A 27,867-nucleotide genomic window follows, 5' to 3' on the forward strand; every position below is an offset into this window, starting at 1 on the left:
ATCTCAACTGCAAAAACTAATGGATTGTTTCTTTTTTAAAACTACTATTAATGTTAATTTTCTTATAAAAATACATAGTATTGAGCATAATATATGTATGTATATGTAGCATATATATGTGTGTATATATATCTATATCTACATATATACAAAGAGAGAGAGAAGCTAATGTGTAAATATATTGGCTAGTAGTACCTCAAGTTATGTAACCTCAGATTGTTTGTATTTAAGATAATGGCCAGCCAGAGGTTGTCAGAAAAGAATCTAGACGTCTTTCAAGAGAACAGCTTTTTACGCTAATATCTGCTGGTTCCATTAATTTGGGATCAATGATGTGCTATTCAATATTGGGACCATTTTTCCCTAATGAGGTAAGAGTTTTTTATATCTTTACCCACCTCCCACACCCCCCTGAAGGATAGAGATTAATGCTGAACTTAATTGTCCTCTTAAGAAAAAAAAGGCATCTGTAGTACTTTACATCATGCAGAAGCTTTAAATATGTTAGAATAAATACAGGAGATAAAATCTTAACTTAGCAAAAAGATATTAAACTAAGTCAGAAGTCCACTTATCTCAAGCAATGAAGAACTAAGATTTCATTGGGATAGAGAACTCTTGGATAAGGGAAACTCCCTTTACCAATTGATTCAGGTGGGCACCTTCTCTGCAACTTAATATTCTCAGAGAGTTGTCTAGAGCATTGAAAGATATAATGACTTGTCCATGGTCCCATAGCCAGGATTTCTTAGAGGCAGAACTGAATACAGGTCTTTCTGACTCCAAGGCCAGTGTTCTCTCCTCTGTAAAAATAGCTAGTTATATAACACTTTAAGGTTTGCAAAGTGCTTTATGTGTATTAGCTCACTTGATTTTCACAACAGCTCTGAGAGGTAGTTGCTATTGTTATGCCCAATTTACAAATGAGAAAATTGAAACTGAGACAGGTGAAGTGATTTGCTCAGGGTCACACAGCTAGAAAGTGACCGAGGCTAGGCACTAATTCAGGTCTTCCAGACTTCAGGTCCAGTGTGCTCTCCCTTATGCCACAGGTGCCTCTCATTTTGATATAAATAAATCCTTTACCAGAAGAATATGGACAGTTCCTTGGATTTCCTGGTCTAGATAATTGATTTTTTCTGAGTGTAACTTTATTGGACATTCTGATTTTTCTTCGTTTGAGTTGTTTTTTTTTTGACAGTAGAAAAGAATAACTGAGAATAACTTGCCCTAGTGTTTATATTAAACTTTGGTTTGCTGACTCACCAGTTTGTATTTACAAAGTTTGGAAGTCATTAATGTTTCTGGAATGAGTCGTATTTTTAATTTCTTTCAGCACAGTGCTAGGTGGAGCAGTGGATAGAGTGTTGGACCTGGCATCAAGAAAACCTGAGTTCAGATTTGACCTCAGGCACTTACTAGTTTGATCTTGGGCAAGTTACTTAACCTCTGGTTGCCTCAGTTTCCCTATTTATAAAATGGGTATAATAACTGTACCTACCTTCTAGAGTTTTGGGGAGTATAAAATGAAATCTTTGTAAAGTGCTTTGTAAACTTTAAAGCACTATATAAGCACTAGTTATTACTACTACTACTACTACTACTACTACTACTACTACTACTACTACATAATAGCTCTTTAGTCTTTCTTTTCCTAGCAGCCTAATTCCTGAACTGTTGTTGAGTTAGGGCCTGGAGGTGATAGAACAGATTTAAACATGTTTATATTTTCATTTCAAGGAACCGTTAGAGCTGTCTCGTGGAATCCCAGGATCCCGCAGATGCACATTTTTAATTCCTGCACTAATTTATGTTCAGCTAATGTATATTGCAAGAAAGTGAGGATAAGTTCTCAGCATTTTATACCTAAAACTTAATCTGTTTTCTTCCTTGTGTTAATTTTATAGAAACCGTTGACTAAATTTCTTAATTATCTGTGTGATTAATAGGTCAACTAAAATGTGCTTTTCATTCTACAGGGGAAACAACAGATAGACATGTATGTGGATTACAAAATATAATTATAAAAATACAAATTATTGAGAGAAATTATGAGAAGTACAGAAGCTAGGCAGGAGGTGATAAGGAAGGACATTTAACTTATGTTGTAGAAATGAAAAGGAAAGATTGAATACTGGGGATGTTGGAAAAGGAGAATCAACAGAACCTGGCAAACTGGCTGGATCTAGGAGCAGTGAAGGAGAGGCAAGAATCTAGAATGACCTAGGGTTTAGAGATTGAATTACTGAGTAAATGGTCTTACTGTGATGAAGGAATGAGGAAATTATGAGGAAGGGTCTGTTTTGGAAGGAAAATGATGAGTTAGTTTTAGGCATTTTGAGTTAGAGATGACAGCAAGGCATTCTGATGATATCAAGCAGGACTTGAGAGATGGTGATAATTGAGGGAATGAGAATAAATGAGATCACTAAGGGAGAGTGTGTGGAAAGAAAAGAAAGAAAGAAAAGGACATCATTTGGAGGGGATGACAGAACTTGAGAGTGTAGGAAGAGAAAGAAAAACCAGGAGAAGATGCACAAGGATCAGCCAGGGAGGCAAGGAGAAACTCAGGACTAAGCAGTGATATCGAAAGAAATCAAGGAAAAAGTGATGGTACACAGTAGTGACATGCTGCAGAAAACTTAGGATGCATTCTGAGAAGATATGGAACTTTACAAGTTGAGAAGGCATTGGGAATCTTTGAGAGGGTAGTTTCAGCAAAGAGGCTGGAAGTCAGATTGCATGGGAAGACTACATAATAAGGAACAGTAGAGATTTTTCTTCCTTCTAGGAATTTAAAAGAGAAGGAGATGAGAGAGAGTTGGGATGGAGGGAAATTGTTTGGAGGGTTGTTGTTTTTTCGGGGGATGGGGGTAGTTCTTCCTTTGTTTCTTAGGATAGAGGAGACTTGAGAGTGCTTGTAGGTAATAGGCAACCAGTCAACCATTTATTATGCACCTGCTATAAACAAGTAATACGAAGACAAAAATGGCAGTTCCTGCCCTCAAGTAATTTACATTCTATTGGGTAAGACAATATGTATAGAAGCACATGTACACAAAATATAAATTTGGGAGATGGGGAGGGCACTGGTATCTGTGGGAATATGGAAAGGCTTCATGTAGGTGACACTGGAGCAGAACAGGGGATTCTAAAAGGCGGAAGTGAGGAGGAAGTACATTTCAGGCATGGAAGACAGCCAATAAAAAGAAAAGAGAAGGAGTATTGTTTGCAAGAAACAAGAAAGCCAATTTGGCTGTACTATACAGTGCAGGAAGGGTATCAACCAGTAAGTATTTATTAAGTGCCTCCTATATTTAGACACTTGAGGTTGGAAAACCAATTAGGAGACTACTTCAGAAAGCACGTGTAGTTCAGGAAAGGTTGAGATGAGAGAAGGGAGATGATAGTCATAGTGAGAGGCGATAAAAAGGGAAGGGATCAAGGCATAGCGGGAGAGGTTGGCTTTGGCAGGGAGCAGGGTCTCCTCCTTCTGGGGTGGAGGGCAGGTGCACAGAGTGGAAGCTGATGCAGGGATTCTGAGGAGACTGGAGTCTATTTGTAGTGGCCCATAATGGGAGAGGGCATCTAGGAAGAAATAAGCTTCGGACAAAAAAGTACTTTTTTATGTGGCAGGCAGCATCTTTATGAAATCAGTCATATCCAAAGGTGGGGCAGACTAAAAATGGTTTTGATAATTAGTTTTTAAGTGATTCATGGATGACATATGTTGTTGTTCAGTAATTTTTCAGTCACATCCAACTCTTCACGGCCCCATTTCAGGGTTTTCTTGGCAGAGATGCTGGAGTGGTTTACCACTTGCTTCTCCAGTTCATTTGACAGATGAGGAAACTGGGTTAAGTGACTTGCCTGGGTCACCCAGCTACTAAGTGTCTAAGTCCAGATTGGAAATCAGGAAGATGCGTCTACCTGATTCAAAGCCCAGTGCTCTCTCCACTGCATCTCCTAAGAAGAAAGTAGGATGTTGGAGCATAATCCTTTGCAGTTCATATCAGAGGACAACCTGCTCCTAGAATGGAATATTAATATAGTGATCATAAGATCATAGATTTAGAGCTAGAAGGGAACTCTTACCCCTTCATTTTACAATGAACAAACTGAAACTCAGAGAGGTCACGTAACTTGACAAGAATCACACAGCTAGTGAGTATCTGTGGCATGATCTAAACTCAGGTCTTACTAAGTCCAGGTCACCACCACATTCTTATCAATGTTGATGTTGAGTTTTTATTCCCAGTGGGTGCTGATCTTAATCTTGTGATTTTAAATGTCTTAATGGGATAGAATCTGAACCCAGCTTCTCTGATTCCTAATCCAGTGCTCTTTTCACTAGGGCTTAGAAGAATAAGACTGATTCTAAAGATCTTATTTTGCCTTGGTTATGCTAATTTTTTTGTTTTTCCTTTAAAGGCTGAAAAAAAAGATGTCAGCAATACAGTTATTGGAATGATCTTTGGATGTTATGCTGTGTTCAACTTACTGTCATCCTTGTTATTTGGGAAATATGTAAGTGTCTGTGGAGTTAGTATGTAAATTGCAGTTGTGTGATGATCTTTGATTTATCAGGTTTTCTTAGTGATCTGCCCTTCATTCTACTTAATATAAGAGTGATCAGTGCTATACATTGGGTAGAAGAAATGATATCATGAATTATTCTTCTATTTACACTTTTGTTCTCAGAAGCAATGGTTTAAGTAAAGAATTTTTTTTATCTTAACTATGTCTGTTAAATAAATTTGTAGGTATTTCCCAAGTATAATAATAGCACACATTTATATTATGATGTATGGTTATAATTTTATTTTACATTTTGTTTAATTTGCTCATGGAAAAAGAGTTTGGCAAGTAAGTTATATACTTTTATCCCCATTTAACAGATGAGGAAACTGATGTTTAGACAAGTTAAATAACTTGTCTAAGGTTGCACAGTAAATAAATAGAAAAGCTAGAACTTAAAATATATATTGACAGAGGAAATACCAATATTGATGAAACAGATTTTTTGAATTATCAAATTGCATTTTAAGTATATAATTGCATTTTAAAAATACTATGTAGAGAGGCAGCAGAAAATATAATGGATCAAGAACTGGCCTCAAAGCCAAGAAGACTAGGGTTCAAGTTCTACATCTGACATTTAGAGGCTGCGTCTCAATGCTTACTGAGGGCAGGGAGAAGGTGATCTGGATTATGGAGAGTTTCCTCATTTTATAGTTCCCTGTACCAAACCACAAGTCTACTCACTTTTCTCTAATACGGTTAGAAAAGGGTTTTGCTGAGTGTACCCAGATCACCCAAGATGAAGGCACCCATGTGGAAGATGGCAGATCCCATGGTGTTTACCATCTTAGCTAATCTGGGCATACTCAGCTAAGCCTCATCATACCCTGTGTGTCTCTAATCAATCAATGAGCATTTATTATGCATTACTTTGCATGTTGTCTCCTTTATTAGACTGCAAGTTCCTTGAGAATAAGGACTGTCTTTTGACTTTCTTTGTATTTCCAGGCCTTAGCACAGTGTCTGACACATTGTTCAGTCCAATTCTGCGTGACCGCACGGACTGGTTTTTTTTTTCCCCTTGGGGTTTTCTTGGTTTGCCATTTCCTTCTTCAGTGGATCAACTTTTTTTGTCAGAGCTCTCCACTATGTCTATCTTGGGTAACCCTGCACAGCATAGCCCATAATTTCATTAAGCTATGCAATGCAGTGATCCAAGAGGGGCTTTTTAGGCAAATAGGGGGTGACTAACTTGTTCATGGACACATAGCCAGTAGGTATCAGAGGCAGGTATTTCTGTTTCCAGGACCAGCACTCTATCCACTTCACCTAGCTGGCACATAGTAAGTGCTTAATAAGTGTTTATTGACTAACTGACTGACTTTGTGCCAGGGACTGTGCTGAAGATACAAAGATAAGTGGAGAAAGTCCCTTCCATAAAGGAACAAGGGATACCTACAGGGAGTCCCAAACATTTCAATTTTAAGCTTTAACAGTTTAAAGCTGAACTAAGACTGTTGGGACAACCTGCATAAGTACACACATTCTATGTGCAAAATGAATACAAAGTAGTCACTTGGTAAACAAGCTTTTAGACTTCAAGTCCCCAGTATGAGACTTTAAGAGAGTCTAGGAAGCCAGGAGTTGGAGAGAAGGAGGAAGAGAGTCCAGAAATGGTGGACAGCCAGTGAAAATGCTGAGTCAGGAGGTGGAGTGTCATGTATGGGGAACACCAGGGAGACCAGTGTCACTGGATCACAGAATACATGGCAGGGAGTAAGGTATAGAAGATTGGAAAGATAGGGAGCAACCAAGTTATAATGGGCTTTACAAGTCAAACGGAGGATTTCATATTTGATCCTGGAGGTGCTAAAAAGCCACTGGAGTTAATTGTTTGGGAGAAGGGGTGGACATGTGACATGGTTGGACTTCTGCTTTAGGAAGATCAATTTGACTGCTAAGTGGAGGATGGGAGCAGGGAGAGACCAAGCAGCAAGCAAGCAGCAAGCTATTGTAATAGTCCAGGTGTGAAGAGGGCGTGCACCAGGATGGTGACAGTGTCATGGAGGGAAGGCTAGCAGCTGAGCGTATCAAAGATTTCTTGTAGAAGGTAGTGCTCGAGTTAGGCCTTTAAGGAAAGTAGGGATTCCAAGAGACAAAAGTAAGAAGGGAGTATACCAAAGACAAGAAGGGATAGGCAGTACAATGAAATAATTAAATCTAATTAATATTTAAAAATAATTAGCCCATACGTTTGAAGATCTCTTGTCCTGACTGCATATATAATAGCAACCCAAAAGGTGCAAAACAGCTTTCAGTCTAACAGGAGATGGAGTCTGCATCTGTCTCCCTCAGTTTCTCCATCTGTAAAATGAGGATAATTAATAGCCCTCATCTCCTAGGCTTGTGAGGATAACATGAGAAATTTTTTGTAATGCACTTTGCAAACATTAAAGCACTATACAAATGCTATATATTATGACATGATCTTCCCTGTCTTCTGTAAATTCATTCATTCAACAAACATTTATTAAATACTTAATATGTGAAATGCAGTGTACTAGATACTTGGGAGATAACAAGGATAAGGCCTCTGAGTCTCTTAAGTACAGTATTAGATATAATGCATACTCAGTTTTGTTAGCATAGATATAGAGTTGGAGTAATTAACTCATTACCGTTATTTAACAATTTATAGCTTGTACACATTGGAACAAAGTTCATGTTCGTGGCAGGAATGTTTGTCTCAGGAGGAGCTACAATTCTTTTTGGGTAAGTATCTGGCTTTCTGGGCTTGGGGGTTGAGTTGGAACTCAACTTCAAAATCTCTTTTCATTTTGAAATTTGTGTGAGTACATTTAAATCAGCAAAATCTTATTTCAGTTTCTTCCTGTATGCCTGGAATTATGTTAGGTCCTGGTGGGAGAGATGGCAAGAGGGTAAAGATGAAGGTTTCTCTTTCATCCTCAAAATGCTCAGACAGGTTAAATAACTTGTCTAAAGTAATACAATAAATAAATGGAAAAGCTAGAACTGGAAATATATATTGTCCACAAAAATATCACAGTTTATTGAGGGCTAAAGCACAATGGATATACAATAAAAACTGTGGAATCTTTTACTAACAAGCATGAGAGCAAATTAATAGAGAGAAAGCGTATATGTGTTGAGGGGGCATAGTCATATAGTCATCTGATTAAAATGAGGTAAAAATGTAAAAATCAGATACCAGGCAACTCCTAGAAGGCTTCAGTGTTTTGTATCTAGTTTATTTTTGGCAGTCATCATTCAAAGGCTTCATGGAGAGTGGCTATTCCAAAAAGCCAATCTCTAGAATCGTGGTTTTCCTTCATTTTTCTTGCCACATGCCCCAAATATGCCGTCTCTTTAGTGCCACATATGTGCCATCAGTGGGCAGCTAGGTGATGCAATGGGTAGAGTACCAGGCCTGGAGTCAGGAAAATTCATCTTTCTGAGTTCAAATCTGGACTCAACCACTTACTAGCTGTGTGACCCTGGGCAAGTCACTTAACCGTGTTCGCCTCAATTTCCTCATCTGTCAAATGAGCAGAGAAGGAAATCCCAAACTACTCCAGTATCTTTGCCAAGAAAACCCAAATGGGGTCATAAAAAGCTGGACACGACTGAAAATGACTGAACAATAACAACAAAATGCTCATTCGGCCAAATGAGGCACAAAACTCTCTTGGGTTATATGCAGAGTAATTTTCAGTAACTCTTGAAATAAGGACACATTCCCCATTTAACCTCTCTGAGTACTTTCTCACTTGTACCTTGACTGAGAGACACAGGTAAGACCATGAGTAACCGGTTCATGGATCTACAGCCAATCCAAAATTTACCTTCTCTAACTAGCAAACACATTTTGTTCCCCTTTAGGTAAAATTCAAGTGTCCGCTCTGTTTCTTAGATGTCTTAGACGCATAGTCTGAGCATTCCCCAGGGGGAAGATTAAGCATAAAGCTGGGTTGGCCTGGTGCCCTTTAGTATTGTGTGCCCAGGATTAATCATGCTGGAGTGACCACAAAAGAGAATACATCCCTGTTTCTGTTCTCAACAAAACATGTCACTAGCCCAACTGAAGTACACTTTTTTTTGCTTTATTTTTGTTGCTTTTTTTTTGCAACATGATTAATATGGAAATGTGTTTTGCATAATTTCACATGCGTAATTGATATCCTATCATACTGCTTTACTTCCCAATGGGTGGGGACGGGATGGGGGAGGGAGAGAATTTGGAACTCAGAATTTAAAAAAAAAGAATGTTAAAAATAAATAATAAGCATTTGAAAATAATTTTTAATGATATCACTAACATAGTTAGAATCAGAACACAGAGAACCCAGGCAAGAAAACACAGAATCCAGCTTGGATGTAGAAGATTATTAACTTGCATCATTATTAACTTTGGATCCCACGAAGAGCCAAAAGCTTAGGTAGATCCTAGTCAAACTACCTATTTCACCTCTGCTGCAATGAAAACTAGATTCTTAGGACAGTAGTAGGAGATGTGTTTAAAAGCCCACACATAACGTTATCATTTACTTGATTTTCACTCTGTTTTCTTGCCTTTTGAAGCTCAGTTTAGGCAGTGAGAGGATTTGGAAGAGAGGAGAAGCAATATTGCTGTGCTGAGCTCTGGGATTCTTATTAGATCAGTAATAGCAGGTGGTTACATTTTTACAAAGTCCACTCCTAGGGAACCCATCAAGCTTTGATTACCATCAAGGTACCCATTAACCTGCTATAGTTTTAATGTAGTGTAGACCCTAGTGAGTAACAGCAAGCCTACTCTAAAAGGTATCACAGGTTCCTCCTCCTCCTTACTTTAGGCCAGCCAGTGCCAGGGACATGAGAGTAGTTCAAAGTTATGAAAGTTAAAAGTCTAAACTAAGGGACCTGTAGCCATTCTGAGTGATTCTGCCCAAGTTGTTCCATGTTTAGGGTGGTACTAAGGGGTTTCAAATCACTTTGAAGATGCTAAGTTTGCACCCTCATTCATCAATCTGTCAACAAGTATTAAATACCTCATATGTGCCAGGCACTGTGGAACTCTGTATGTGTGTGTGTGTGTTCTCTGAACATTATCTCAACAGCTGGGGAAAAAAAAGAAGCTGAGTCACCCCAGGACAAATCAGATTCTTAAAAATTGGTATTCTTCCTTACTGTGAGAGTGTAACCCAAAGCAACATTTTTAATGCCCGTCACCCAGTGCTTGAATGTTTGCTCTGCTAATCAGGCTGTTGTGCTGATCTATTGATTGGGGTAGAAAGAAGCATATTTGAGAATTGTCTTTGTTCTTTTATAGTATGTTGGACCAAGCTCCTGATGGACCAGTATTCATTACTATGTGTTTTCTAGTGAGAGTGGTGGATGCCATAAGTTTCGCTGCATCACTAACTGCATCGTCTTCTATTCTTGCAAAAGCTTTTCCAAGTAACGTAGCTACAGTGATGGTATGTCTTTAAGTGCTTCCAAATCTTTGTTGGCTCCTGAGTTTTTCCCACATCCAAAGAGGCTGTAGGCCCTTCTCTCAATACATATTAATATGTTTTTCTTCTCCTGATTCTTTTGTTATGCTAGGTCCTTGAGAAGTAGGTTAGAAAGTAAGAGCCTCAGAGTAAGAAGGACCCAGGTTGACTCTGGAAACATACTGATTGGGTGACTCTGAACTTAGCCTCCTCAGTGCCCTAGGCAGCCCTCTAAGACCGTAATTTGCCAAATGGTTGAACATCTACTTTTGTAGAAAGGGTTTTCTCACCAGTTTTTTTCCCAGTGTGGATGAAATCATAGGTCTGGATCAAAAAAATATTGCATTCCTATCTTATATTCCAGGGCCACAGAGTTATCATTAATTACTCTTTGGAGTTGATTAGGAAGGTGTAACTCATTTACCAGCTTTCTGAAGAAAGAGGTATATGAGGTAAAAGCCAAATTTTTCCCTTCACCTCTAATTTTCTTTGAAACTATGTTTATTTTTTCTGACTAGGTAGAAGTATGAATGTAGCCACCATCACTAAATTTGCCTTTGTAAAAGACCTATCCCTGTAGCACAGCATGAAATGTTGGGTCTTAATCCTCCACTTCGAAATATTCGGAACTCTAGGTCCTTAGATACTTCTTTTGGTCTCCTTGTATGGGAAAAGATAACCCTTTGGGCCTCCCTCCTGCCACGGAATTCTTGAAGATTGGGTAGTGCATGGATATAAAATAACTGTACAGAACATTGCATCACGTACCACTCTAACTTCTAGATTCTGTACTGCGGCTCATTTATTACAAGTAAGCTCACACTTCACTCTTATGGGTCCTCTTTTCTCCTTGAAGAAGCACCTTACCAGTAAGTGGGAAATTTGCTATATCTGTTATTACTAAGAGCTACCCTATCAGCAAAATACCTGTCTCTAGCTTAAACTCCAAGGGAACTAGCTTGACTTTGATGAGGGGAAATGGCTTTATAGTAGTTTACTTCTGGGTGGTCTTTAAGTACTTACCAGTTTTAATGCTGCTAGTGAAACACATTGACTTGGTTTTTCTTTGTTTTTCTACTTTTAGGGAAGCCTTGAAATCTTTTCTGGGCTGGGCCTAGTTTTGGGACCTCCTCTAGGTGGCTTTTTATACCAAACCTTTGGCTATGAAGTACCCTTTATTTTTCTTGGATGCTTAGTTCTACTGATGGTGCCAGTCAACATGTGTATTTTGCCTGACTATGGTAAGACTACATTTCTTACTCATGTTTGCTGTTGGACCAGATAGAAGAGATTTGTGAATATATATCCCTTCCCCAAAATGATGATGAACATGTATGTTAAGCTATGTTTATAATATGAATTATGAATTCCCCATATTTCTCTTTAGAAGATGCAACTATTAGTATAGGATTATAGCTTTATTATCAGAAGGGATCATCTAATCCAGAAGTTTTTAACCTGGGATCCATGAACTTGATTTTCTTATATTTTGTAGCTGTATGACATGAGTTTAATTTTTTAATATTTTGATAACTATCTCAAAATAATTGGTTTCCTTTGTGATCTTATATATTTTGTTTTATTCATTTAAAAACGTTATTCTGAGAAGGTGTTCATAGGTTTCACCAGACTGCCAAAGGAGTCCATGACATAAAAGAAGTTAAAAAATCCCAACTTTGTATAACCTCTTACATCTAGTATAGGCCCCTTTACAAATGAGAAAATTGAGACATGTAGAGTTTTAAATGATTTGCTTAAGCTGACACGGTAATGAGTGGAAGAGTTGGGATATTCCATTTTTAAAATATAATAAATTGTTATGTTTTAGCAATGAAATAACATAGTATAAGAGCAAAAGGAACTCCAAATGACAACCCACAAGACAAGGCAATCTCACCATATAGCAGGGCATGGTTCTGAAAACTATGTGTTGTCAGGTGTGAGAGTAGCTATAGGTAAACTTGTAAAAAGAAGGCAGAGCTTACCGTTAGCATCTGCTGAGTGGCCATGCCTTCCTCAGTTGACACTTTATGCTACCTCAAGTCAAAATTCTTTTCCCTGCTCTTTCCCTTATTTACATTCCAGTTTCCCATTTCTCTGTACTGTGCTTTCTCTCTCAATTAAGTTACAGACACCAGTGCTGACTTGCATTTCAGAAAGAGTTTCCTCATCCAGAAATTCTATGTACCAATTAAATTTCTCTCCCTTCTTAGTACTGAGTAGGGGAAGATTCCTAGGTTTATTTTATTTTATTTGCTTTTAATCCCTTGATTAAAAATAAAATATCTCATAATATTCCAAATGATTCCTTTTAAGGGAGTCTTTCCTTATTTGTTAGAGAAAAGGACTGGGCCTATGATTTCATTGTTATTGGGAACTCCCAAGTGAGGAAACTATGAATGCAGGTTGTATGTTCTCTTCCTTTATAGACTTTCAGAGGAGCCTTTTCCTTTCTTGATTTTATCTAGTTATTTCATTCCCCCTTTTGTTTTTTCTTTTTTTTCTCTTTCTTTGATCTCTTCATTATTTAATATTTTTCATTTTCAACATTGATTTCCATAAGATTTTGAGTTATGAATTTTCTCCCCATTTCTACCCTCCCCCCATTCCCAGATGGCATATATTTTGATTGCCCTGTTTCCCAGTCAGCCCCCCCGCGCCCCCATCACCCCACTCTCCCAACTCCCATCTCCTTTCCCCTTACTTTCTTGTAAGGCAAGACAGATTTCTATGTCCCATTCCCTATATATATATATATATATATATATCTTTCCCAGTTGCATGCAAAAACATCTTTTTTTTTTTGAGCATCTGCTTTTAGAAGTTTGGGTTCCAAATTCTCTCCCCCTTCCTTCCCCACCCACCCTCCCTAAGAAGACAAGCAATTCAACATGGGCCACACATGTATCATTATGCAAAACACTTCCACAATACTCATGTTGTGAAAGACTAACTATATTTCCCTCCATCCTATCCTGTCCCCCTTTATTCAATTTTCTCCCCTGACCCTGTGGCTTTTCAAAAGTGTTTGCTTTTGATTACCTCCTCCCCCTATCTGCCCTCCCTTCTATCACCCCCCCCCTCTCTTCTCCACTTTCCCCTACTTTCCTTTGGGGTAAGATACCCAATTGACTGTGTATGTTATTCCCTTCTCAAGTCAAATCCTGTGAGAGCAAGATTCACTTATTCCCCCTCACCTGCCCTCTCTTCCCTCCCAACAGAACTGCTTTTTCTTGCCACTTTTATGGAGATAATTTACCCCATTCTATTTCTCCCTTTCTCCCTCTCTCAATATATTCCTCTCTCAGCCCTTAATTTTGTTTTATTTTTAGATATCATCCCTTCATATTCAACTCACCCTGTGCCCTCTGTCTATATATATGTATATTCCCTTCAGCTACCCTATACTGAGAAAAGTCCCATGAATTACAAACATCATCTTTCCATGTAGGAATGTAAACAAAACAGTTCAACTTTAGTAAGTCCCTTAGGATTTCTCTTTCTTGTTTATCTTTTCATGCTTCTCTTGATTCATGTATTTGAATTCAGCTCTGGTCTTTTCACTGAGAAAGCTTGAAAGTCTTCTATTTTATTGAAAATCCATATTTTGCCATGGAACATTATACTCAGTTTTGCTGGTTAGGTGATTCTTGGTTTTAATCCTAGTTCGTTTGACCTCTGGAATATCATATTCCAAGCCCTTCAATCCCTTAATGTAGAAGCTGCTAGATCTTGTATTATCCTGATTATGTTTCCACAGTACTCAAATTGTTTCTTTCTGGCTGCTTGCAGTGTTGTCTCCTTGACCTGGGAACTCTGGAATTTGGCGACAATATTCCTAGGAGTTTTCTTTTTGGGATCTTTTTCAAGATCAGTGGATTCTTTCAATTTCTATTTTACCCTCTGGTTCTAGTATATTAGGGTACTTTTCCTTGATAATTTCTTGAGAGATGTCTAGGTTCTTTTTTTGATCATGGCTTTCAAGTAGTCCAATAATTTTTAAATTAACTCTCCTGGATCTATTCTGCAGGTCAGTGGTTTTTCCAATGAGGTATTTCACATTGTCTTCCATTTTTTCATTCCTTTGGTTCTGTTTTATAATTTCGTGATTTCTCATAAAGTCACTAGCTTCCACTTGCTCCAATATAATTTTTAAAGTAGTATTTTCTTCAGTGGTCTTTTGGACCTCTTTTTCCATTTGGCTAATTCTGCCTTTCAAGGCATTCTTCTCCTCATTGGCTTTTTGGAGCTCTTTTGCCATTTGAGTTAGTCTATTTTTTAAGGTGTTATTTTCTTCAGTATTTTTTTGGGTCTCCTTTAGCAAGTCATCGACTTGTTTTTCATGATTTTCTTGCATCACTTTCATTTCTCTTCCCAAGTTTTCCTCTACTTCTCTTACTTGGTTTTCCAAATCCTTTTTGATCTCTTCCGTGCCCTGAGACCAGTTCATATTTTTCTTGGAGGCTTTTGATGTGGGTTCTTTGCCTTTGTTGACTTCTTCTGGCTGTATGTTTTGATCTTCTTTGTCACCAAAGAAAAGATTCTATAGTCTGAATCTGAGTCTGTTTTCGCTGCCTGGTCATGTTCCCAGCCAACTGCTTGATCCTTGAGCTTTTTGTCAGGGTATGACTGCTTGTAGAGTAGAGAGTACTTTGTCCCAAGCTTTAGGGCTGTGCTGCTGTTTTTAGAGCTACTTTGACTCCACAGTCATAGCAAGCTCTGCCACACCAGCACTCTTCCTCCCCCAAGAACTGCCAACCAAGACCTCGACCCAGATCCAAGCAGGGCAAAGCAAGAAAACCCTGCCTCTGTGCCAGCAAAGCACTCCCTGCACTCCCGCTCTGATCCACCGCTTGATTCCTCCCACCATGTGAGCCTGGGGCCAGAAGCAACCACCACCACTGGAGCTCTAGAAGCAGCCTCAGGGGCTTTCTGTTGCTGCCGCCACAGAGGCGCCTCCACTGAGCCACCTCCACTAGGGCTGGGGCCTGACCATGTACTTCTTTCTCCCTGATCCAGCAGTTTTCCCACTACCCTGCTCTGTCGTCTTTGGCATTTGTGGGTTGAGAACTCTGGTAACTGCTACAGCTCAGTGATTCATGGCCCCAAGGCCTGTTCTGTCTGCACAATTTCCAGTCTGGTTGGTCCTGGTGCAGGCCATGCTGGGCTGCATTCTGCTCCCAGCAAGGTGAGATAGACCCTTCCCGGCCAGTATCCAGGCTCTCCTGGCCTGGAGACCTGCTTCCCTATGCTATTTCGTGGGTTCCGCAGCTCTAGAATTTGTTCAGAGCCATTTTTTACATGTGTTTGGAGGGATTTGGGGGAGAGCTTAATTGAGGCCCTGCTTTCCAGCTGCCATCTTGGCTCCACCCCTCTCCTTTGGTTTTTCTCTCAATCAAGTAGTCTAGTAGAGTATCCCTTCCTCTCCTTCCCTTCAACTTGTTTTGTTCATGATTTTTTTAAATTTTAGCACTTTATTCTAAAACAAATATTTCTTTCCCTCAATTCTCTTCTTTTTCTGTATATTCTAGCTTTTTATTCTTTGATTCATGACCCTTATACTTATTTAGGCCTTTTTAGTCTCTCTGTACCTCACGAAATTAAAACTTTGAAGGTGTGCCTATTTGGGGTTTTTTTCATCTAAATCTCTCTCTGTTATTGTTGGGTAGATCTTGCCCCCTGGCCTTCTATTTTGTGCTATTTTTCACTCTTGTAAAAACTTCTTTCCTCCCAGTGACAGAAAGAATATCATCTATGGTAAGAATTTTCTATGTCCTTGATTATGCAGGTCATTATTGGCCTTTACCATCCCTTTGGTAAATTTTTTTCCCCATTTGCCTTGAAATCTCTTCCCTGGGTCTATAGCCTTCCTCTGTTGTAGGTGTCACTTGTCTTCAGGAGCTCTGATTCCCTAAGGCAGGGTGAATGGTCTCTCTAAGCACCCAATCCCTGCAGATCTCACCTACTGTAAGGTGCCCATTTCCCTTTATAGAACATTTCTTTTTTCCAATGGGAGCATTCATCAGTGATACTCCCCTCCTGCCACTGACATAATATTTCTCCTTCTTACCCCCTTTTACAATCTCTTCCTTTGCCTCTCTTTCATCCTCTGGAAGGCTATCTTCTTCCTGAGAGACTACAGAATATTTTCATTGTTAGCCTTTAACCTGATTAGGGTATGTCATGTATTCCCCTCTATCTTCTTCCTCCCCCACCCCCTTTTATGTGCCTTCCTATTCTTTAACTTAGCCCTGAAAAAAAAAATCTCCTTGTAGGTGGAGTGCTATGAGACTCGCTCCGTGATACTTCAGGACTACTTCTCCACTATCACTTCTGTTTGGTTTCTGCTTTTATCCTTGTCACTCTAGCCTCATCTCAGTGGTCTCTCTAGGTATGTTACTGTTGTCCTTGGTTACTGTATTTGTTTACCCTCCTTGTATTTTTTGTTGTCTGTGGTATTTAGAAGCAAATAATTTCTTTAGGTCTGGTTTTCTCTCTAGGAATGTGTTAAACACCTCCTTATTATAGAACATGCATCTTTTTTATTAATAGGTTCATATTTGCTGCATCTTGAGCTCCTTTGCTCTGGAATATATTTTTCCATTTCTGCCTGTGGTTCTGGTTGATGCAGAATAGTCTTATGTTCTTTGATTTTTTTTTCCTTTGTATTTGAAAGTCTTTCATGGTCACTTTCCAATTTGTTGTATCTCAATGGGATTCTTTTTTAATTACCATGTGCCTTGCAGTTATCAGCATAGTTTTTTGTTTTTGTTTTTTCCTGGAGATAATCTGTGGGTTTTTTTTGATTGGCAGTTTGTTTGCAGGGTTCAAAAATTCTTGGCAGTGTTCTTGTATTATTTCTTGCAATATAATGTTCAAGTTTTTTGACTTGTGTTCTCCTGGGAACCCTGTAATCCCTACATTGTCTCTATGCAGCTTTTCAATATATTTTGCTGCTATGGAGATAATGCTTTCTTTGAATGTTATTGCATTGTGCTTTTTTTTTCCTTGTCCTGTGCTTCTGTGTATTTGCATTTCCGATCAGTTATCCATCCTCTCTTGTTTCTTTGGTAAGGGAACTGTGAATTCAGATTTTCCTGTTTTGCCAATTATTTTTGCTGTTCAGGACATAGATTATGCTTTCACAATTCTTATTTTTCTTTTAAATCATTTAGGAACATCCAACTGTGATTCCATGCTCTCTTGGGGATCCATAGGCTCTTTTGCCTCATTAAGCATTGATTCCTTTCCGTTCATAGGTCCTGAGTTCTTTTACTCGACCTGGAGGCTTTCATCCCTTCCCTTCTGCTATTACTATCTTCCCTGCTGGTTTATCTACTTATGCTCAATTTTTTTCCTCCTGAGATTATTAATTTTGTTAATTTTATTTTTAATTAATTTTAATTTTAATTTAATTAAATTTGTTAATTTTGGGGGAGGGGGAGTGGTTTCCTTTATTTTCTTATTTTGCTCACTTTTTGACTCCCTCCTCTTTGATGGTAGTTTCCCTTAGGTTTTAGATCTCAAGGTGTCTAAACCTCCTCCTGAAGTGGGCAATTCACCATTTGCCACCTTAGGTCTCTGCCTCAAGTGACTTCTTGGGGAATAGAACTGACCCCAGATGGATACTGTGCTTTTTCCCTCAAGATTAATGGAATGCCACACAACCACACATACGTCCTGCCTCAGTTCCCCTTGCTATCTGGCTGATCACTGTTTTGGCAGAACTAATTTCTTCTGTTTGCATCTCTGTGGCACTGGGGGAGAGGAGAATGGGTCAGGGTATAAGGTTGGGTTCTTCTACAAACAGATGGGTCAGCTGATACAATTGTGCTTCCTGAAGGATTGTAGGAGGTAGGTGGGGGGCTTCTGAATGACCTTGTGAGGGGTCAGGGATTCTTCTTTGTTGGTAGTTCATCAGATTATTACCTTGTTTGGGCTTTAGGGTCCTAGACTGGAGTTGAAATTGCTTTATCTCTAGGGCATAGTAACTATTTTGGAGAGGTTTAAGACAGCATGAGTATCAGAAAACATCCAGGCCTCCATCTTGTTGGTTGCCTCCTGTTAGCTTCTTGAGGGCAGGGATGATTATGTAGTATGTATTTAACAAAAGTTTTTTAATTGATTAGATGCTTGGGTAATTAATGGTATATTAATGGTATATGCTCTCACTGATGTTGGTACTCTCAGATTACAACATCCACTTCTTTTCAGTCTGTGTGAAAACCCAAACAAACTAATGATAGTGAAAAATCCCTATCCCCAGAGGAGCTCACTCAGCAGCCTCTCTCCTGCCTCCTACAGCCCTCTAGAAAGCAGGGTTATACAAGGTGGGGGTCCTCCCAGTGTGCTAGAGTCCTACCTCAGAAAGTCTTGATGTGGCATATATGCCAGCAAAGTAGGTGGATTTTTCATATGTTACCCTTCACACTTGCTACATGAATGGCCTAGTTCCTTTTCCTTTCTCATTCTTGTGTCTCTGCTGTCTTTTACATGGATTCTCTTGTGCAATTATTCATTGGTAATATACTGAAAATACTACAAAAATAACTCTTTCTATACGCCTTTCCTTAAACCTTTATAAGGTATATGATAGAAGCAGTATTATCCATTTTTCAGATGAGGAAACAGGCTCAGAGAAATTTAAGTAATTTTTCTAAGGTCATAAGGGTAGGTGCTAAGACTTGAACCTGTCCCATATGCCTACAATTGCAGGGTTATTTTCACTGAATTAAATGCCTCTCTGCCAGAATCCAGCAAAATTTTATTTTTGTCTCCTGTGCCTTGCTAAGATGTGTAAAGCTTTTATTAATAGTGCTTGCTAAAACTCTACATCTATAATCCATGAACCAACCTTAGTGCAATTGACAGTGTTGGGTTTTTTTACTTATAACTTGATAAGTTATCATTTCAACCTGCAAATAATTATAGTGAAATAACTTTTAAATGTGAGGCAACCAGGTGACACTTTGGGGGTCTATGGCATGATCTTAAGGCATATGTGAGCAACCAACCGGAAAGTGGGAAGGATAGGCAATCACAGGCTCATCTCCAGTACAATTCCACCACCCCCTTCACCCATTATTACTTCACACTTTCCCACTACTGGTCTCTAATGTCTGTTCTTGAGCTTCAGTCCCACATAGTACTTATATCATCACTGTGGCTCAAATACCTGCAGCTGTCATGCAGGCAGAATCTTCCCCTGCCCCCAGATCACCTTGTGGCTATAGCTGGCTCAAGAGTCTCTGCTCCAAGTGAGTTACTGTGGAGTAAGAATTTTCTGTATTCTATCTCCTCCACCCCACCCCTCTTTGTTGTCAGTGTAACCAGGTGAGTCCCACAAGATGAGCAAGCTGGAATGGGTTTAGATCTCCATAGCAGATCTCATTCTCATTACATTGTCTTTCACTCCACTCTCCCCATCCATCCCATTCCACATATTCCTATCACTGTAAAGGGCACTACCGTCCTTCCAAGCGCCTAGGTTCCCAATCCCAGTGCCATTCTTGACTCCTCAGTCATTCATCCCATATCTCCAATCATTTGTCAAGTCTTGTTTTTTATTTCCACGGCATCTCTTACATCTTGAAATCTTTTCTCTGCTAACATAATTGCTGCCTTAACTCAGGCTCTTATCGCCTTTCACATGGACTATTGCAATATCCAATCCATCCTTCACACAGTTGCCAAAGTGATTTTCCCAAAGGTCAGGTCTGACCATGTTACTCCCATAGTAATAAACTCCAGACCTTCCTAGTGACTCTAGCATCAAATATTGCTTTATCTTTATCTCATTCTCTTTTTTGTAAGTTTTATAATTTGCATAATTATTAGCACAGTAGTATATGTATATATTTTATTTTAAAAAATCAAAGACACTCATATTAGGGTATATGCTTATAAATTGTTTAATGAGAGAGGTTTGCAACAGTGATGCAGAAAGATGAGTAATTGCTTCTTGCTGTAGTGCTCAGGGAAGGTTTCATGGAGTAAGTAGAATTTCAACTGAGACTTGAAGAATATAATGAATTGATGGGTAGAAATGGGGCAGAGAGCACAGAACAAGTAACGGAAGGGCCCGAATACAGTCAAGAAAACAGGGTGTGTGTGGTAGGGTAGGCAGTGAATGAGCTCTGGCTGGAATGAAGGAGAAGGCCTGCAAGGCCACCAGGAAGTTTGGCTTTTTTCCCTTAGGCAGTGGGAAGAGAGTGAAAGATGTTCGAGCAGGGGGATGACGTGAAGAAGATGTTTTCTTTGAAGATTAATCTGGCACTGTGAGTTGGGCTTTGGAGAGGAAAGCTATTGGGAGACAGTCGTTTGTTTTTTGGTCGCTTCAGTCTTGTCCAACTTTTCATGACCCCATTTGGGGTTTTCTTGACAAAGATACTGGAGTGGTTTTCTGCTAGCTACAAACAGCTTGAAGTAGGTTAATGGTAGCAAAGAATAAAGGACAGGGAAAAGGGAGGAGGGGCTGATGTTGACAGCAGATTCATGAAATTTTTAAGCTGAAAGGGTCTTAGAAATCAGTTGCTAAGGGGGCAAATTGCAGGGGAGGAGTGCACCTACTGACGGTGAAGTACCTGAGCAGATTATCTCAGGTAACTGAGTTCTGACAATACAAATGTCACTGGAATTGATTCATCCTCTTCATTTATAGAATCATTAATAATGGTTATATCTTTTTGTGAAGAAAATTCTATTTCCCAAACTCGTGGAATGCTAATAGTCAAGAACTGGAACAGAACAGATCAGGGGAGAGGATGCCATTGCTGTGGTTATTTTTATCCCTGGAAACCATAAAGGGTAGAATTAATGCAGGGAAAGTATCTGTGGTAATCAACTTGGATGTTTACCAGTAATACCTGGATTGTTTAATGGCACATTATAGTCTATGAGTTAGGGATCCCCAATCAATTCTAATTCCTTATTTCTCGATAAGAAAACGAAACCCAGGAGCAGCGAGTTGGCACAATGGATAGAATACTGGCCCTGGAGTCAGGAGAAACCTGAGTTCAAATCCAACCTCAGATACTTACTAGCTGTGTGACCCTAGGCAAGTCACTTTACCCCAATTGCCTCTGAAAGGGGGGAAAAAAGTGACCCTAAGTGACTTTTTCCGAAGTTAGAAGCTAGTGAATGGCCTGGAACCAAAGTTTCCTAATTTTCAACCTAATACTCATTCCCTCACTGTGCAAGTTGATTAATTTTGGTTTTCAAATGATAAATGGTGATAAATGTGATAATGCTGGATGAAAACTTCTACATTAAGATGACAAGTAGAAATGTGGGAATAAACTTCAGAAAAAAATGTTGATGTTGACCTTGGATTTAGGAGCTTATTATTATTAATATAACCATGTGTTATATAATCATATAATACTACAATTATTAATATTATAATAATAACTGATGAAGAGACAGCATTGCATGGCAGTTTATTCAGCTTCAGAACCAAGAAGACCAGAGTTCAGGCCCAGAATCTTACAGTGTGACTGAGATCAAGGTTTACATTGTGCTTTACATAAATTATCTTAATTTATTCTCACAATATCTCTGTGAGGTAGGTGGTGGTAGTATTCCCATCTTACAAATGAGGAAACTGAAGATCACAGGGGTTAACTGATTTGCCCAGGGTCATCCAGATTTTAAGTCCAATCCAAGGCAGGATTTGAACCCATGCTTCCTGCTTGCAAGCCCCTTGCTTTCTTCAAAGTGCCTCTGCCTCTCTACCTATACAATGCTGAATTGACCTACCATCACAGTAGATAAAGTCTCCAAGGTAGTAAAGAGAAGGGACAAGAAAGATCCCAAAAGGTCACTGTACTTGGAGGAGGCTATTTCGATAGAGCAGGAGCACAAACTATCTCAGCGGGCTAGACAGAGGAGTGAGAAAGTGGAAGGATCTCCTAGAGATCACTGGAGGGCAGTTTTACCCGTGGAAAGAAAGGAAAGAAAAATGATAACAGTCAGTGGGCAAACTAAAATAAAAAGAAACTCCTAAGATAGAGGCCACTTCTGTTTTGAAGAGGGAAATAAATTAGCCAGTGAATAAGCAGAGACTGAAGATGTTAGAAAGAAGGGGTTGAAATAGTCTTGGTTAATTTTACATACTTTTAGTGCCTCAGGTCAATCCAGCAACTTCTTAGTGTTATTATATGCTTAATTTGTTTATGCTGTTTATTTGCATTCATGGCAATCTGATGAGTTTTGGGTTTTTGTTGTTGTTTTTGGCCCTCTCTTTAAACATTATTACATTTTTAAGGTTCCTAAGGGAAAGGGCTTTATATCCTTATTCCAACATACATACATACATACATACATAGTTTATCATAGAGCAGATACTCAATAAATATCATTGGCTGAATTTTAAGATTTTAGTTTAAATATTTTTCAAAATATCAATCAGTTCAGAATTCACATTCACATTTAAAATTAACTCAAAAAATAGTCAGTTTTAATTCTCTGGTTAAATATACCTGCCTTTTGCTTTTCAAGAAATGCAGGCACAATTTTTAACCACATGGTGGCATCCCATCCTTTCCCAAACCTAGTGACCCCACATTCTGTTCTGTTGTACTGGAAAGTTCCAGCTTTCGAAACTAGCATGCCTTACAGGGGTGGGGGAACCTACAGCCTCGAGGCCACATGTGGCCCTCTAAGTCCTCAAGTGCTGCACTTTGACTGAATCTAAACCTCACAAACAAACGTACTCCACTTAGCAGAGCTCCTGATTAGGAGACTCTCCCATATGCCATGCTGCTACTTCAACCAATCATTATATAACATGGTCTCTGCCCCTCTTAACATCCTGGCCACCCTTCTCTGGGTCTTCTCCAGTTTTCCAATGCCCTTGCTACAATGTGTTAACCCGAAGAATACTTTAGATGTGTTCTAATCCAGGTAGAGTACAGAGAGACTGTCTCTTCTTTTGTTCTATGCATTATGCCTCTCAATGCAATTTAAAATTTTATTTTTATAACTACTGAGTCATATTGTTTACTCATTTTGACCTTTTAAGTCACTGATGCCTCCAGGTTTTTTCATGTGAAGTGTTGTCTCCATTTCTGTTTTTGTGTAGACAAGTTTTTTTTTTTTAAGTGTAGGCCTTAAATTTTAGTAGAAATAAGGTAATTGTTTTAGATTTGGACCTAAAGGCCACATTAGTCTTTAAAAACATTTTGTATCTTGACAGTCATCCACTTAGACAGTGCCTTCACTGTCTGTCACTCCCAGCTTTGGCTCATCTGCAAGTGTCATCCAAACCATTGATAATAGATTGGGACAACACCAGGCCAAGGTTAGATCCCAGGGCATGACACTGAAGCTCTTTTTTCTGGGTTGACATTAATTCATTAATCACTACTTATCAAACCAAGAGGGTAATTCTCATGGCTGGTTAGGAATGTTATGTGCTCTTCAAAGGCTAGTGGGGGAAATACGGGAGATACTTTTGGATAAGTGAGGATTTACAGTCTTTTCCAGTTTGTGGAAAGTATGGTCCCAGCTATGCCACTAAGTGACTGTGTGACCTTAGACAGGTCATTTTAGTTCTCTGAACCCATATCCTCAAATGAAGAAGTTGGACTTGAAGACTACCAAGTCTCATAGTATCCATTTCATAATTAATAGGATTAGATCTTTAGATAAGGAGGAGGGAGAAATATATTGAGATAAAGATGACCATAAAAATAAATTATAACATTTAAAAAAAATTTAAAATTACCAGCTGTTATTCCTGTTATCTCCTTTGCTCAATAGATTCTGCTCCTAGTCAACACTCATTCTGGAAACTGATTTCTATACCCAAGGTTGGACTTCTATCATTTGTCATCATGTCATTAAGTGGAGGTTTTGGTTTCTTGGATCCTACACTGTCTCTCTTTGTATTGAATAAAGTAAGTGATATTAATATAAAAATTTTCAATTTTGCATATAACCATAAGCTGCCTGCTACTCTGCTTTTAGGAGAAGCCTCTAAATGGCCATGAAGGATTTAAGAGCAGGAAGGTTCTCTTTAGCTCAGAGTTCTCCTCTGGTATAGTGGCATGAGTGCTGCCCCTAAAGTCAAGAAGGACCTGGAGTGAATCCCTCTCTGACACTTAACACTTGTGGTACTACTGGCAAGTCATTCAACCTCTCTGTACTTCAGTTTCTTCATTTGTAAAATGTAAGGCTCAAATGAAATCATGTACTTAAAGGGCTTTTGCAAACCTTAAAAGTGTTTTACAAAAGTCATAAAATCATGTACTTAAAGGGCTTTTGCAAACCTTAAAAGTATTTTACAAAAGTTGACACTTCCACTGGAAAGACAGCATCTATGAGAAGGAGAAAGTACCCTAGGAAACTGCCTGGGCAGCAACAAAATCCCTAATCTTTTTTTTAGATGACAGATCTTTCTTAGATGGCCTTCAGATGATAACATTAAGGCCTAGTGCAAGTGCTTCATTGTTTCATGTTGGATAAGGTGTCCATGCAGTATCTATGGGAGAGAGAGAACATAGAAAAGAATTGTAAAGGATGAGAAGGCTTGGATGGGTTGTGATCTGCACTGATGGAGAGAATATCCACATTCATGAAATCGTTAGATCTTTTAAAATAACTTGAAATAACTAGTGCTGACAACTGGCTTAGCTTAGAGGCCAAATTGACTTAATTATTAATATTTTGTTGACAGATGATTGAGCACCATATTTAGGCTTTTGTATCCTGTTACCATGATTTTTTATGAAGGCCTAACTTCTTAGAGATAAGAAGATGAATTGTCTTAAATACTATTTCCTAATATATTTTCTTAGTGATAGACTTCAGTTTCTCCTGGGAGGAGGAGAGGAAAGGGAAGTGAAACCAATAATATCAACTCTAAGAAAACATTTAAAACACTAAACTATTAAACAACATTTTACATTTGTATGGTGCTTCACAATTTTCAGAGGGATTCGACATAGATAATATCATTGAGTCCATAGTTATTCCTCTTTTATGGATGACTAAACTGAAGCCCATAAAGGTTACTGACCTGTCAATTCCTGGCTAGTGAGAGGCACTCAGAGCTTAAGAAGGATGCCTTCAGACTCCTACCTAGTTTAGTGTTCTTTTTTCTGTCCCAAGTTACTTCTCTACAGCCTCCAATAAGTAGAAAGAGAATTACCTAGCTGGAAAAAAAGAAAATTATATAAGCCGAATTAGAAGGTATGATAAGAAAAGGTCTTAATTTTATGGTTGATTCTTACTAAAGAGTAGGAGTATAAAAATAGTGGAAGGATGATAGGAGGGATGTTGTTTGAATCAGAAGTTTTTAATGCTTTTTGGGGTCATGGACTCCTTTGACAAATCCTGTGAGGCCAATGGACCCATTTTCAGAAACATGCTTTGTTTTTAAATTCTCAATTAAAGGGAAGTTTCATTTAGAGGTTACTGAAAATAAAAATGAAACTGTTTTCCCGTACACATTCAGACACCTCCTAAAATCCACTTGCAGATTCCTGAAGGGTTAAGAACCCCTGGCTTAGATGAATGACTTAATCACAACTTCAGTGTAATATTTCTCTTGCAGTTTAATTTGTCAGCAGGATACGTGGGCTTTGTATTTCTGGGGCTGGCATTATCATATTCTATTTCTTCACCCCTCTTTGGACTGCTAAGTGATAAAATTCCAGTAAGTATTCTTTCTTTCTTCTTAATAATTTACTTTTGTGTTTTCACGTTTTCTGGTTGTAAAACACCAGTCACATATCCCTGGCTAAGGTTTCTACCTTCCTTCCTTCCTTCCTTCCTCCCTCTTTCCCTTTCTTTCTTCCTTTCTTCCTTTCTTTTTTATTCTTTCATTTCTAGATTTTGAGAGAATTAAATATAGAATTTTAATTTTGGGAGAACACAAAATTTGGATTTTGCTTGTGGGAGAAGGTATTGACCAAGGAAATAGCTCTTGTATGTGAAATCACTGAAGGCCACTTCGATCCCTTAACTTGGACTAAGCTGTTAGTTAAAAGAGTAAGATGCTAGTGGCCAAATCTTGGGTTTTTATAGCCCTTGTTGCTTGTCTTCCTTCGTCCCGTGTCCCACCCCCAATCAAAATTTTCATTTACTCTTTAATATACTCAATTTCTGGACAGTTGTTCAGTATTGCTTATAGTGGTGTCTGATGCTTGATTAAAAAGGAAAGATTTTTAGTCTCTTGTTTATTTTACCTTGTAATGTTTAGCTTCTTTTCAAGTGCATGTATGAGGCAAAATTTGCAATTTGTGGATTTTTAAAAAAATATTTTTACAGAAGAGATCCTTTCCTACCTCATGCCTCCCTTCTAATTTTACTAGTAGTCTTTTTCTTTAGATTAAATTTGGTGAAGACATTGGCATGTAAATGCCATTCTCCTTTAATTCTCAACCTTTTTTACTTACTTGAAAGGCATAACTGAAAAGGCATCTCTAAGATTAGCGAGTATGTGTAATAAGCAAACAAGTGCCTTTTCTTCATCTTCTCCCACCTTCGCTATTTTCTTTAGGGATAATGAGATGAAAATGAGATAATTATAAATCATATAGTAAGTGCCGTATAAATGTTGTTATTATGATGACTGTCATTGATGAATGCCACACAAATCTAGCCCCACCTTCATTCAGTTTACCATTCATTTATTTTCTCAAAGTGAAAGGGGAGTTAGTTTTTCTGTTCACTTGAGTCTCATAAATATATTGTCTTGCCTTTAGCTTATGCTACTCTGTTAGTAAAAAGGTTTTACTTGTATGGATTTCATCTAGCTTTTGTCTTTTCTTTATTAGTACCTAAGGAAATGGCTCCTGGTTTCTGGAAGCATAATAACAGCAGTATGCTATATGCTTTTAGGACCTTTTCCAATCTTGCGTATTGAAAGGTAAAATTTCTCTTCTCTTTTCTGATAATTATTGTGTAAGTATCATTAAGAAGTCTTTAAGTTACTACAATTAATCTGAGATAACTTTTTTTAGTTGTACCTCTTTTTTATCAGTGAGTTACCTTTGGGGCTAGGGTCATATGGAATTCTGGCCAGCCCTTCCATATTACTCAAAGCACAAGGATCTGAACTTCTTAAATGATCTAAGTTACTAAGAATAAATGAAAGAATTGATCATGATGAAAAGATTGCTTGTAATACCCATGAATCTCTTCTTCATTTCAAAATATTGGTGATAAACTTCATTTCTTTGTGTGCCAAAATAAAGTAGACAGTTCTGGTTCTTTAATAAAAAAAAAAAACTCACCCAATTTGATTATTTTTTGCTCTGACTTTTCCTTTAAAAGCAACTTCTTTTTAAAGCACTGATAATGGAAGTGTAACAGTACTGGTAAGCTTGAACTGGAAGCCTTTTGAGGTGGCATGAGTTGCTAAAGGCTCTGGGAGCTGGATTTCTTCCCATCTTAGCTCAGCAACCAATCCAAACTTTGCCAGAAGGACTACTGCAGAAGACATTTATTAATATAAAATTCAGATGTGTAATAGGTATGGCAAGATCTACCACATACTTGGCTTCCATAGATACTGTAGGAGAAGCAAGACTGAAAGGTATGCCCATAAGTCAGTACAGTTATCCTATTATACATCAAAAGATGTTGGAACTAACCTGAGGACAGGAAGAAGGGGAGGAATATGACTGAAAGGCCTAAGTAAGGTAAATGGGCTACTCTTAGAATATGGAGGTCATTGGGTTTCCATGGAGTATATATGCTTACATATCTTTTTAGTAGTAGTGAGGGTCCCTCTGATGTTTACATTCTCAGGCATTTCCCTTTCCTGCCAGGAACCATCACACCAATGTGATCACAATGAATCTCTGATAGAGTGAGATGTGGCTTCTAGAGGCAGTGACCAACAACA

General features: G+C 38.5%; 1 protein-coding gene across 1 annotated transcript in view; it reads left to right on the top strand.

Moving 5' to 3' along the window:
• The window catches only part of SLC18B1 (solute carrier family 18 member B1), a 57,054-nt gene that overhangs the window by 10,191 nt on the left and 18,996 nt on the right, over positions 1–27,867 (top strand). Inside the window, exons 4-11 of the mRNA XM_036768475.1 lie at positions 232–371; positions 4,432–4,527; positions 7,220–7,293; positions 9,851–9,998; positions 11,098–11,254; positions 23,775–23,911; positions 25,570–25,671; positions 26,795–26,886. Coding sequence (XP_036624370.1) covers positions 232–371; positions 4,432–4,527; positions 7,220–7,293; positions 9,851–9,998; positions 11,098–11,254; positions 23,775–23,911; positions 25,570–25,671; positions 26,795–26,886 — 946 coding nt within the window. The remainder of the gene's footprint in view (positions 1–231; positions 372–4,431; positions 4,528–7,219; positions 7,294–9,850; positions 9,999–11,097; positions 11,255–23,774; positions 23,912–25,569; positions 25,672–26,794; positions 26,887–27,867) is intronic.

This window comes from Trichosurus vulpecula, chromosome 7 (genome assembly GCF_011100635.1).
Source record: "Trichosurus vulpecula isolate mTriVul1 chromosome 7, mTriVul1.pri, whole genome shotgun sequence".
NCBI classification, from domain to species: Eukaryota; Metazoa; Chordata; class Mammalia; order Diprotodontia; family Phalangeridae; genus Trichosurus; species Trichosurus vulpecula.